This window comes from Equus quagga, chromosome 9, assembly GCF_021613505.1.
Source record: "Equus quagga isolate Etosha38 chromosome 9, UCLA_HA_Equagga_1.0, whole genome shotgun sequence".
Lineage (NCBI taxonomy): Eukaryota > Metazoa > Chordata > Mammalia > Perissodactyla > Equidae > Equus > Equus quagga.
The window spans coordinates 14,391,193-14,404,766 of NC_060275.1; the positions used below are offsets into that span (position 1 = coordinate 14,391,193).

At 37.0% G+C, this 13,574-nt stretch overlaps 1 protein-coding gene across 1 annotated transcript in view; it reads left to right on the forward strand.

Annotated features, from left to right (window-relative positions):
* VPS4B (vacuolar protein sorting 4 homolog B) overlaps window positions 1–7,801 on the forward strand; it is a 28,322-nt gene extending 20,521 nt beyond the window's left edge. Inside the window, exons 9-11 of the mRNA XM_046671953.1 lie at window positions 271–490; window positions 2,784–2,924; window positions 4,637–7,801. Coding sequence (XP_046527909.1) covers window positions 271–490; window positions 2,784–2,924; window positions 4,637–4,738 — 463 coding nt within the window. The 3' untranslated portion in view covers window positions 4,739–7,801. The remainder of the gene's footprint in view (window positions 1–270; window positions 491–2,783; window positions 2,925–4,636) is intronic.
* The last annotated feature ends 5,773 nt before the right edge of the window (window positions 7,802–13,574 follow it).

The window sequence follows — 13,574 nt, forward strand, 5'->3', positions numbered from 1 at the left end:
TCACGTGAAAAAGATTAAACCACTCCAAACTGGTCCCTGGCTATTTTGGTTTTATCTGTTTATTGTTAATATGTTCTGGATATTTTCCCTTTATTTAACCTAAATATATTTGCTTAACTCTGACACATAGGGCCTGTGTAACTTATTCAGAGTAACTTTGTAAAGCAAGAATATTTAAGTATCTTGTTTCTTCTTGAAAATATTCTAATTTTCAGTTGAAATTAAATATATATAGTAATATTCTTGATGTAATTTTTCTTTCATTTTAAGATTTGAAAAACGAATTTATATTCCTTTGCCTGAGGCCCATGCTCGAGCAGCAATGTTTAAACTGCACTTGGGGACCACTCAGAACAGTCTAACAGAAGCAGACTTCCGAGAATTGGGGATGAAAACTGAGGGTTATTCAGGGGCAGACATAAGTATCATTGTGCGCGATGCACTTATGCAGCCTGTTCGAAAAGTGCAGTCAGCTACTCATTTTAAAAAGGTAAGGAACTTTTATCTATCCTTTCATATGTGTTTAAAATCAAGTTTCAAGACTATCATTGATTTGTCTTCAAAGAATCTCAGGAAGGTCTCAGTTTTGTATAATGAATAAGTGGGTTTACAGATTAGACATATTTCCATTTAATTGAAAATAAGTTCTCCCACAAGGTTTGTTTATTAATAGCCATTATAAATAGTCCTAAAGTATTTTAAAATTTTCTATATGATGATTTTTGAAGTACCTACTATTTTGATATAAGTATAAAAACTTGAATATATAGTTGCCTGTGATGTAACTACAATATCCTTGAGCAGAACCTGGTGTGTTTATACTTCATTAACAGAGTAAAAATAATGATAGCTAATATTGTTTAAATATTCACATGCTTGGCACTGTGTTCTATCCTTTATCTTACTGTTTCATTTGGTCCTCGCACAAACTGTAAGAGGTGCATAGAGCTGCCCATTGATGGTTAATCTGAGACTTGGATGTTAACATGGTTAAACTGGGGCTTCGATGGGAACAAGTTTTACCAAGGTGTGTAGAGGGGCAGAGGTGTGATGTTTCTCCAGATGAGGTGTACTTCAGAATCTGAAGTCTCAACCGTTTGCTCTCCTGCCCCTCCCATGCGTTTTTTGTCTGCATGAATGCAGTGAGCATATGTGGTTGAGATAGAACTTTATAAAAAGACTATGATCTTGAGATATCCAATTTAAGTAACAGTGGAGTAGGTAATTGGGACCAACCCGCTTGCTGACGGCAGCAGTCTCCGGTATTGCTCATGAACATAGGTGTGAAAATCCTGAAAACTATTAGCAAACTTAATCCAGCAATATATGGCAAGACTAATATGTCACGACTAAGTTGCATATGTATGTCCATTATGTACCACAAAATAAGCTTTTTAAAAAAATGAGCTTGAGTTAAAACCTGGATTTAAAGCCCGACTCCACAGTTTGCTTGTTATATCTCCTTGAGCAAATTATATAATCTAACACTCATTTTTGTCACCTCTAAAGTAGAGATGATAACACTACTTTGCAGTGCTGTTTTGAGAATGAAATGAAGTAGTATTCATCAAACACCTATCAGGGTACCTGAATAGACCAGTAAATATTACTCAGTTCCCCTTGTTCAGCCACCTCATTACTGAGAGAAATATAGTAGACTCAGATCAAGTTTATGCCACAGCCGTTGCGTTTTCTCTTAAATTCTCTTTACCCTTTAGAAACTGTAGATTCTTAGGAACCCAGTCCTTTCCTACCCAGAACTCTTCATTCATTCTCTGTGTTACTACCAGGGACAGCTTACGTGATCCTGAAGCCAGGTCGTTGTGAGGAATAAAGGTGGAGCAGCCAGATTAGTTTCACATCGGACCTTTTATATCACCGACTACACTAGATCTCTCTAGGGCTCCATCCTTTACTCCATTTTTCAATTGGCAAGAACAAGTTTGCCCGTTTATTTTATTTATCGAATGTCTTGAGTACTAATCTGTGCCCAGAGATAAGTCAGAAAGCATAACAGTCAAAACACACAAAAATCCCTGCAGCTTAAGTTTTTGTAAGGAAAGACAGACAACAAAATAGGCACAGTAAGTAAAGTGAGAATGTTTATTTCTCCACGCCTGCCCCAATCCTGAGACAATGTTTAAGATTGATCATTGTAAAACAAATATTAAAACATACCCAATTTGATACAAATATGTTGCCATCTAAATATTTACATGTGACTCTGGATGTCATTAAAACTTTATTTTAAATCAGTTACAAATCGTAAAATGCACTGAATTACATTTAACATTTAATTTTGTACTTATATTTGAAGAAGGGGTTTTTGTTAAAGCGACATTCAGTAACGAGCCTTCCAGACATCACAGAAGTTTCTGAGCTGTGGAAAAGAGAAACAAGAGGATTTTTGAGTATGTCTATTTTTGGTCTCTGGGATTATTACCACTTAATAAGCATTACAGAAAAAAAGAGAAATCTCATCCACAGGTCACTGTTTCTTTTTTTATTTTAACTCATTTTCTCCCTGTGATCATATAAGTAATTTATTGTAGGAAATTTCAAAATATAGAAAAACATCAAGAAAAAAATTAAAAATCTAGCAAAATCTCTTCCATCACCCAGAGATAACCACTTTTTGTTGTATATTCTTGTGTTTATTTTCAGAAGTGAACACTTTTAATGAAACAGAAAATAGTACATTTTCAAATTTCCTGATAATGGCCTAGATCTTAATGTTTATTTAATTTATTCAAATAAATATTTCAGATGACTATTTATTCCAGGTTCGAGGACCTTCACGAGCTGATCCTAACAACATAGTAGATGATCTGCTAATGCCCTGCTCTCCAGGCGACCCTGGTGCCATTGAAATGACATGGATGGATGTCCCTGGGGATAAACTTTTGGAGCCAGTTGTTTGCATGGTTTGACATTTTGTTTGCTTTTAAGAAAACTTTTAAAACGTTATACTAGGGTCCAGCCCAGTGGTGCGGCAGTTAAGTTCACACGTTCTGCTTTGGCAGCCCAGGTTTCGCCAGTTTGGATCCCGGGTGCAGACCTACACGCTGCTTGTCAAGCCATGCCATGGCAGACATCCCACATATAAAGTAGAGGAAGATGGGCACAGATGTTAGCTCAGGGCCAGTCTTCCTCAGCAAAAAGAGGAGGATTGGCGGCAGATGTTCGCTCAGGGCTAATCTTCCTCAAAAAGAACAAAAATCCACAATGTTATACTTTGTGATATGTCAGACAAAAATTTTCAGTTATGTAAGATGAGCTAGAAAATGTTTTATGACAGGCGTGTTTATTTGGTACTAACTACTTAAAAAGTTGTAAAGATTAATTGAACTTAAAATATAAAAAATAATCTTTAAAATGTTTCCTGGGCTTTGAGGAAAATTTAATTGTAAGTGAATATCAAGCTATTTTTCAAAAAAACAGGTTTCTCACGTTGTAAATGTTACAGCTGGGATATTATCACCAAAATGCTCATATATATTGCATAAATTATTGTCAAGAGTTAACTAAAAACTAGGATTGGTGAAAATTCTTTTCCCTGAATCTCAGGTTTTGTAAAATAATCCAGAAACCCTAATATGTGTATCATAGTATTCATAATGGTGTTTTTTTGTTTTACTTCTCAAGGCTTCATAGAAAGTTTAAATAATGTAGTGCTTAGAAAGAAAAGTTCTGAAACAAAATTTTTATTATAATATTTTATTATTATATTTTTAGGGAACTTACTGTGATTGAAAAGGTACATTATTATATTTATATTTTCTTATTGATGAACAGTCATTTTGTAAAAGTCTGCTTCAGTTACAGATTTTCAAAGAGCTTTATGTTAGAATTAACAATAACTTGCAGAGGAGAAACTTTTATATGATACGTAGACGTAGATATATAAACATAAATGTACGTGTGTATGTATACAAGTATATGAGTGTACACACATATATGTACACATACACACATAGACATGTTTACATGTTAATTAACCATAATATTTATATGGAAGGTTATTCGGATACTCTTGTTTGTTTCCATTTTTTATTTATTTTTTAACGTTTTGGTTTTTGACCAGTTTCCATACCATTTTATAGGAGACACAGCCTGGAAGTTAATTTTTTTAGGAATCCTTGCTATTAGCATATTTTCTTACCATTTTGATCTTAATTTTTAATTGATAGTTAAAAATTGTGATTAGTTGATTTTGATTGAATGGTATTCTGTTTCACATAAGTATAAGTGAATGACTATATTCCTTTTGAATTGCACTTGAAAAACTGTTCTCTTGTTTAAGAAAAAATAGGTAAGGCCAGAAGAGAGATCAGGGACCTGTTTTGGAGAGCCTTGATCCTTAGACTAAGAGGGCTAGACTTCTGATGGGTAATGAGGAGCTATTGAAGGTTGTGATCAGGACAAGGCAAGCAACTGAAAGTTTCTTTGCAAAGGAGTAACATGGTCAAAGATGACCTTTACAAGAATAAGAGAGTTTATTGTCAGTAGCTTATGGCACACTGTAGATATTCAGATTTAACATTAGGTCACAGTTAGTAATAATAATGATGATAACGCAATGATTCTTATTTGATTAAATCTATTACTCATACTCCCCCCTTCTTTTCCTTGACAGTCGGATATGTTACGGTCACTGTCTAGCACGAAGCCCACAGTCAATGAACATGACTTGTTGAAATTAAAGAAGTTTACAGAAGATTTTGGCCAAGAAGGCTAAACCAAAGACAGCGAGGAAGACATTTGCCACGTGTGTTGTTTCTTTCATGAATGTTTTTGCCTTTCTTGGCTGGCATTCAGATTATTTCCAGTAAAACTCTTTTACCACAGGGAAACATAGATCCCACTCAGTGTTCCTTCAAGTTTTATATGTACTTTTGCTCCATTACCAATTAAATGCTCCTATTAACAAAAATTATAAAATAATGGGTTATAAAGAAATGAGTGGTAAGTGAATGGGGAAAAATAGAAATTACTCAGTAAAAAAGGATTAAAATTGAGAGACGAATGTTTAAAGTTGTTATGAATAGTAGTCTTTGCAAAGAGCATTTATCTTTTTTGTTTTACTAAAATGAAATAGGGCTTATTTCATATTTTGGAAAAATTCTTAGGCATCATTCTCATCAATGTAAAATTTATTTACTTTATTAAAAAAATTAAAATAACAGAATCTTCACTCTCAGGGATGGGCAATAGAACAGCAAAGAGCACTGTGATTGAGCTTGAAAGGTTCTGAATTATGTTCTAGTCAAGGCTCTTAATTGTGTAGATTTAAGTGATTTCTTTAAAAGCAGCAAGCTTTTGTATTTAACTAAATAATACCTTTCACTGTGCAATCTCAAGAGAAAGACTTCCTAAATTATGCATTGTCTTTATCTTGAAGAAGAAAATTGTCTCTTTCGATGTCTTTTTGTAGCAAGATCGACCAAAACAGGTGGTAAATAAACACGTACTTTTTAAATAACTCTGTCATGAAATACTGTAATGGGAACCTTCGTTAAAAGGACTGGCCTCCGTTTGGATTAGGGGAAGTTTCTTGTGTGTGATGGGGGGGTGTACATATATATATATATAATTTTTTTTTAATATAGAATAGCAAGGGTCTTGTCTTTTACCTTTTAAGTTCAGGGAACCGTTTGTCCTGACCACATATATGTTATCAGTGTAATACTTCATGAAGCTTTAGAAAGGAGCTGATGTCTCATTAAATAATAAAATACAAACATGCTGTGTTATTTTAATATCTTCAAGTAGATCATCTGAGGGTGTGTGTTGCACACTTCAGCATCAACACTAAGTTGTGCCTTGCACACTTGCATTGGCTACGCGTGCAAAGGATTATTAAGGTAGCTAGAATGAGGTAGGTCCCTTAATTACTATAAAGTTCTACCTTGCACATGCTATAGAGTAACTTGCATTTTAAAATATATTTGCACATTTTACATATTATGCTATATGGTTGCCTTTGGGTTTTCTGTACAGATTGTTTTTGTTGATATTAAATGGAAATCTAGGCCTGAAATATGCTGTTCTTGTGTGAAGTAAATTGATATAACCTACTAGTGGCTGTATTCTGTGTACGCTTCTTTATTTTGGATCTTCTGTATAGGAGAAAATATTATCTAAATTGATTAGATACAAAGAAATCATTAAAATTATTAATTAAGAATGTTTACATGAAAATTCTATTATTCAGCAACTTTTATGCGAGGGTTGGAAGTTAACTTGGCAGACCAACACTGAATTCTTTGTGGATGTCTTATAATTTACATACTTTATAAGCCTCAGAATTGTATGGTATTGCTATTAATTATGTCATTAGGAGAATTGATGTAATTATATTATTTTAATTATATAATAGTTGAAATCCAGAATTTTTTGTGAACCCAGAATTTGTTTTGAGGAAGAATTTTACTTAAATTGATAGATACATGACCACATAGTGTATGAGTATAGTGTTGATGATAAGTGGATACTCTATCAGACTGAATTCTTACATGTGCTTTGAAAACTATGGCCTCAGTATCCACATCACTTCTAGTCATAACTTCATTCTCTACGTTTCTGGAGTCTGATAATTTTAGACTTACTCTAGAATGGTAGAGCATAGGCCATTTCCATGTGTTCTTTAGGGACAGATAAATACTTAGAGGAAACTAAATGTTCAGGCCCTGTTTGTGCCTTGACAATTATGAAATTTTGGTTAGATGTTTTCTGAGCATCTAGATCAATGAGCTATACCCTGAATGTTTACAAACAGTTTTTGTCTTGGCCTGAAAACTCTCTAGGGACCTTAATTATAAAGTATTTCAATAGAAAATTGACTTTTGAGTTCACTGTCATCTACATGCAGAAAAACATAATGAGTGTATTTGATTATTAATGTGGAGTACCATTTAGGCACTTGCCACTTGCATAGTTAAGAAATTGAGGCATACCTCCCTAACGCCACTGCCATAAATGTTGCTTGACGCTGTTGCAGATGAAGCGACATGGAGTGCCCATCGTGGACACTGATGTTATCTCAACTTTCTGAGCCCTGTGCTTTCCTCCCTCCGTACCTTCATTTACAGCATTCTGTTACTCTGATACAGTGTCCTTTCTTCTTCTCTCTGCTACTCCAAGACCCCTCATTTCCATTAAGACGTAACTCATGATCTGTATAATCTCTTGAGGAAGAATTCCTAAACTTTCCCCATCCTACCTTGGATTTCTTTAGCACTAAATTGCCACTACTATCTTAAGATTTTTCTCCAAGCTTCAACCACGTTCTGTTAATCTTGTTTAGATCATTTAGATTGTAAGCTCTTCAAAGAGTTACATTTTCCCTTGCAATTAGCATAGTGCTAGACACTATTTATTAAGTAGTAATGAGGGCTTGAAAAAATAAGGGAGTTGTATCCTTATTTTTATCTGCTTTCTGGATTATCTGTGAGACTTTTTATAAAATAGATAATTTGAAGTGACTTTGTTCTTCCTGGTCTAATGAAGGTGTGATAAATTTCAGTCTTGGTTATTGGGGACTAAAATCAGAGGTGTGCCAAAGCCGGCTCACACTGGCTCACAAGAACCAGTTGTGCACATCTCTTCTCACCTGTTAGTTCAGTGCCCTCATATTGGTAGCTTGAAATCTGCCACAGTGGGACCACACTACAGAACTCAGCAGGTTTCAGTGAACACGGTGTCGTGCAAAGCGAGGACCGTCTGTAGTTTAAAATTGAAAAGTTAGTAGTATTGCCACATTTACAGAAATAGAAAGGGGCATAAAAAGCATTTGGTAAAATCCAGCACCCATTTGTGACTTTATTTTTTTAAAAAAACTTCTCAGGCCCAGCCCAGTGGCATAGTAGTTAAGTTTGTGCACTCCACTTTGGCAGCCTGGGGTTCACAGGTTTGGCTCCTGGGCGCGAACCTACACCACTAGTCAAGCCACACTGTGGCAGCATCCCACATAGAATAAAGGAAGGTTAGCACAGATGTTAGCTCAGGGCCAATCCTCACACACACAAAAAAAACTTATTAAACTAGGAATAGAATGGAGCTTCTTAATAAAGAGCAACTACCAAAAGCAAAAGAACTAAAGAAAACACCATACTTAACTGTGAATCATTGAAAACTTTACTCCCCAGAGATCAGGAAAAAGACAAAGATAAGTAAAAAGTTTAGGGGTTAAAAAGGAAGAAACAAAATTGTCATTCTCAGATGACAGAGCTGTGTATGTAGAAAATCCAAATTAATATAAACTTTGAATTTAGCAAGGTTACAGGATACAAGGTTACTAAATAAAAATTTTTGTATTTTTATGTTCTGGCAACAATTACAAGTTGAAATTATGAAAACAATACCAATTACATTAGTATCACAAAGCATCAAATACCTCAAAATAAATCTGAAAGATGTGCAAGACCTCTACGTAGAAAACTGAAACATTACCAATAGAAACTAAAGTAGACCTGAACAGGTAGAGAGATGGACCCTGTTCATGAGTTTGAAGACTCACTCTTATCAAAAGTATCGATTCTAGCCAAATTGAGTGTAGATTTAATGCATTTGCAAATCCGCATCTGGGTGAGATAGATAAGCTACAGAAACAAAAATAGATGCTTAGTAATTTATTGATGATTGTAAAGAAATAGCATTTTGTAGTTTGAATCCATTTTTATAACTCTATTTCTCCTAGCTGTATCCATTCATCCATCGTCATTCCTCCAGATACCTGTACATATACATAGAAAGACATCTGGAATTATTTTCACATTATGTTCGTTATGTTATTTGTGGGTAGTGAGATCTGGATTGATTCTTCTACTTTATCTCTTTCACCTCCTTCAGATATGTTTTCAAATATCACCTTTGTATTAAGACGTGGTCATCCTGTTTAAAATTGCATTTCCTCCTGATGCTCCTTGTGTTCAATCCCTGCTTCGTTTTTCTCTGTGGCACTTATCATCATCTAACATACTGTTAGTAACATAATTTACCATTTGCTTTTCTTATTCCAATTACTCCTACGAACGTGTGTTCCATGAGAGCTGGGATTTTCTTGTCTCTTTTCTTCTCTGCTATATCTGCAGGATCTGGAACAGTGCCTGGTACTTGATGGGTGCTCAGTAAATATTTACTGAGTGAATAAATCTTCCTGTTTTTTCTGAGTTTGAATACTTTACTATGAGCTTGTATAATTTTGCCCCTCCCCCCCAATTTTTACTTGTTTAAAAAAAGAAAATTAGGAATGGAAACAAGCACACCAAGAAATTAACAGTTGATAAATATGGGTGATAGAAATATGGATACTTGTTGATTTTTTTCTGTTTTTGTCTTTAGATATTTTAATCTCCCAAAATTAAATTTTAAAAAGTTTTTAAAGAAGAATTACAGTCAGAATGACAGCTGATCAAAGGAATTTGTCTCCTCTTCTGGAACCCTATGAAATAACAGAAAAGGTTTTAAGAAGAGAGAGAGAGAAAACCAGGACAGCAAAGATATTCATCAGACAAATGTACAGTCATAGCTTCGCTTAACAACAGGGATATTCTGAAAATTGTATCGTTAGGCAATTTCATCCTTGTGCCCAAACCTCATAGAGTGTACTTACACAAACCTGGATGGTATAGCCCACTACACGCCTAGGCTATATGGTACTAATCTTATGGGACCACCATAGTATATTCGGTCTGTCGTTGACCAAAACATTATGCGGTGCTTGACTCTACTTTGGAGGAGTGGTGTTCATCCAAACTGCCTTCCTGGTTTAGGGAACGCACCTGGCCTCCCACTATAGGAACCAAAGTGGAGAGATCCTATTTTTCTTCATCGCTTGGCAGCCATCACATGACCCCCGACTGGCCTTGGTTAATCAGATGCTGCCACCCGGTACTTCAATCTTGAACACCTCAAAGATGTCAGGATATTAAAAATAGGATCATAGCAGCATCAGCAGCATGTACCTGGATGGGAATCTGTTAGCTCATGGTGAGACAGCTAATTACATTATTGTGATTGCATGGAATGAAGCGCCCAGTGAGGACAGACATTGTGGAACTACTTTGCAGCTGCTGTGGAACAAAATGAAGGCGTGAGAACTCTAAAGACTTCTAACTGGGGTCAAGGCAGGGATGGAAACCCAGGGATCTTTGATTATGACAAGGAAACATTTCTTGGATCCACAGTACTAAAGTAATAAAAAGTGAAACTCGGTGTTTGATCCTGTAGCTTGCCAGGTTATGTCAGTTCAATTCACAGATTCACGAAGTTTTTTAATGTGAAGATAAAGAAATATAGTAGTCAAAGAGAAGGATCCATAGTATTGACGTGTAATTTGTGAAAATTTGAAGGATTCTGAGCATCAGGAAATATCCAGAGGACTATATGTGGGAATGGCCTATGTTGCTGGTTAGCCAAGAAAAGGAGAGTCTAATTTCAGATATGATTGAATCTATCAATATGGGTTCAGTCAACAGAGACTCTGAATTTAGTATTTTGGTTAGAGCTACTACGAGTGGTTTTAGTTGTTTGCTTGCCTGATAGAAGAAACCGAACTCAACAATCAGCCCTCTCTGAACTCTAATAACATACAATATGAGAGAAAGAACCCAACGTCTTTAGGAAATAGTAATGCTGGAGTGGATTTATCATGTGAGGACACAGTGTTCCTGGAGAAGATCCAGAACCCAGTCCCTTAACCAAGGCTTTGACAGGTGAAAGGAAAGCATTCCAAAGTGTTTTACTGGTTCTTTGATTTCACTGGAACTGGAAAGATCCTTTGGTTGCAGAAACCAAGTAGTGGCAGTTAGCCAGCACAAGTCAAGTGGACTTGGTCACCACGTTAGCCAGTAGGGCGAATGTGCTAATCAGAATAGTCTTTCCCATAGAGGTCTTAAGCAATAATTCAGTGGTGACAGGGTCCCCATGACCAAAATAAATGACAGGTCAGCTCACTGAGGTGTACTTCATTAGTATAACCAGAAACTCCAAGTCGGGTAAACACAGGCCTGATCGTGATGAGATAGAGCACCTCACTCAATTTTCAGACCAAAATCGGGTCATAGAATCTGTACCACTTGAAAGAGGTGGCGACTCAGCATGGTTGAGGAAGGCTCCTGCAGTAACATCACAAGTGCATCCTGTGGTCTTCCTTTCAGCCTTCCCAAAGGGTTTGAAGCTACTTACGACTGCTATGAAATAGAGAAAGGAAATACTTGGGCTTCCAGGGGTTATTGAATGCTGACTCAGCTAATATTCTTTACTGGAGAATCAGAAAGTAATTGCAGGAGGCCAGCCCAGTAGTGTAGTGGTTAAGTTTGCACACTCTGCTTCAGCAGCCCAGGGTTCACTGGTTTGGATCCTGGGCATGGACCTACACACCACTCATCAAGCCATGCTGTGGCAGCATCCCACATAGAAGACCTAGAAGGACTTACAACTAGGAAGTACAACTCTGTCCTGGGGCTTTGTTGAGAAAAAAAAAAAAAGAGGAAAATTGGCAACAGATGTTAGCTCAGGGCCTATCTTCCTCACCAAAAAAAAAGTGTACCTTTAAAAAAAACTCATGGCAGTCCACTGTTCAGGAGATTTGTTGGGGGGTGAGTGATAAATGGAGTGGAAATTTGACCAAAGTCTGCACCATAGCAGGCCCAGTGGAACTCTGAATGAGTATCCTCACTGACAGTCAGTCACCATAGCAGTTTCCTGGCCTGAGGAATAATAATTAATGGAAGAAGAAGGGCTAAGGAGAAGCCCCTGGAAATTCCCTCTTAAAAATATGGTAAAGCAATGTTTACAACATGAGGAGAAACCAGAAATTCTTGTCACTATCAAAGACATGACAGATGAGGGTGTGGTATTATCTTCCATGGGCCCATTTAACACTTTGGGATGGACATTGCAAAAAATAAGTAAATTTTAGGGAATATCAGGGCATACATACTTTATATGTTCTACGATGTGCCTAATATTTCATAATAGAAAGATATATCCGAGGGGCCAGCCCAGTGGCACAGCAAAGTGCACACGTCGCGATTCGGTGGCCTGGGGTTCACCAGTTTGGATTCCAGGTGTGGAGATGGCACTGCTTGGCACGCCATTGCTGTGGTAGTCATCCCACATATAAAGTAGAGGAAGATGGGCACGGATGTGAGTTCAGGGCCAGTCTTCCTCAGCAAAAAGAGGAGGATTGGCGGTAGATGTTAGCTCAGGGCTAATCTTCCTCAAAAAAATATATACATAGATAGATAGAGATAGATCTCCAAGATAATTGAGAATCAAAAGGGATGTAGAAGAAAGGATACAGACGTCATATAAGCTTAATCTTACAGAATGGGTAGTAATGCTGGGTTTCAAAAGTTGATGGAGCAAGAAAAAGAGGTTTAAAAATATTAGAGTTTCAAAAGTAACCAATAAAAGGGTTCTAAATGGTGATATTTACTATCAGAAATTGGGAGGGACAAATGAGGGGTTAATGTAAGTGAGCCAAAGTCTCATCTATCAAAATAGGAAACAGAAGGATGCATAAGGTCAATAAATCAAGATACAGTACAATGAGCAGACGTGGAGGTAACTGTGAAAAATTACTTCAGTTCTGTATTTCTGCATTCTGAGTTGTTCCAAAACTTGATGGCTTAAAACACTGATTGTTTTCTCTCCTGGTTTCTTTGGGTCAGGAACTCAGGAGGGCTTGTCTGGGCAGTGCTGTCTAGGAGCTCTTGGACAGTTGCAGTCAGACAGTGGCTGGGGCTGGAATAGCAGAGAGCTGAAGTATCTGAGGGCAGCCGGACATCTCTGTCCCTGAACTCTCAGGGCCTCTCCGAGTGGCCTTTCTGCGTGGACTCGTTTGGGCTTCCATACAGTGTGGCGGCCTAGGGCGGTCAGACTGAAGGCGCCAAGAGCAAGTGTTCCAGGGAGCAAGGCAGAAGCTGTATCACCTTCAAATGACAGCCTTGGAAGACAAATGGTGTCACTTCTGCCGTACTCTGTTGGTTCAGTCACAAAAGCCCTCCTTTTTCAAGGAGAGAGGACATAGATCCCACCTGTCGCTGGGAGACATATCAAGGTAGCATTGTAAGAAGAGCATTTGAGTTGGAAGATGTCCTGGCTGTTTTTCAACAATAAAAGCTGCAACAAGAACCAAACCTAAAAAATTGAAAGTGATTATCCGTGGTGGAGTCAGGAACTGCTCATTTATATTATTGGCCACTATATTGTTTATTTTCATAACCACATGCAGTTATTCTTTTGGTTAAAAAACAAAATGAAAACTCAGGGGCCAGCCCAGTGGCATAGCGGTTAAGTTCGCACACTTCCTCTTCGATGGCACAGGGTTCACCTGTTCAGATTCCAGGCACAGACCTGCACACCGCTCATCTAGTCATGCTGTGGCGGTATCTCACATACAAAATAGAGGAAGACTGGCACAGATGTTAGCTCGGAGACAATCTTCCTCACCAAAAAATAATAAAATAAAATAGGAACATAAATCAAATGAAAATGAAAACACCACAATCACCAAAAGATAAAACAATTATTAAAATTATTTTAATTAAATAAGAACTAAAAACATT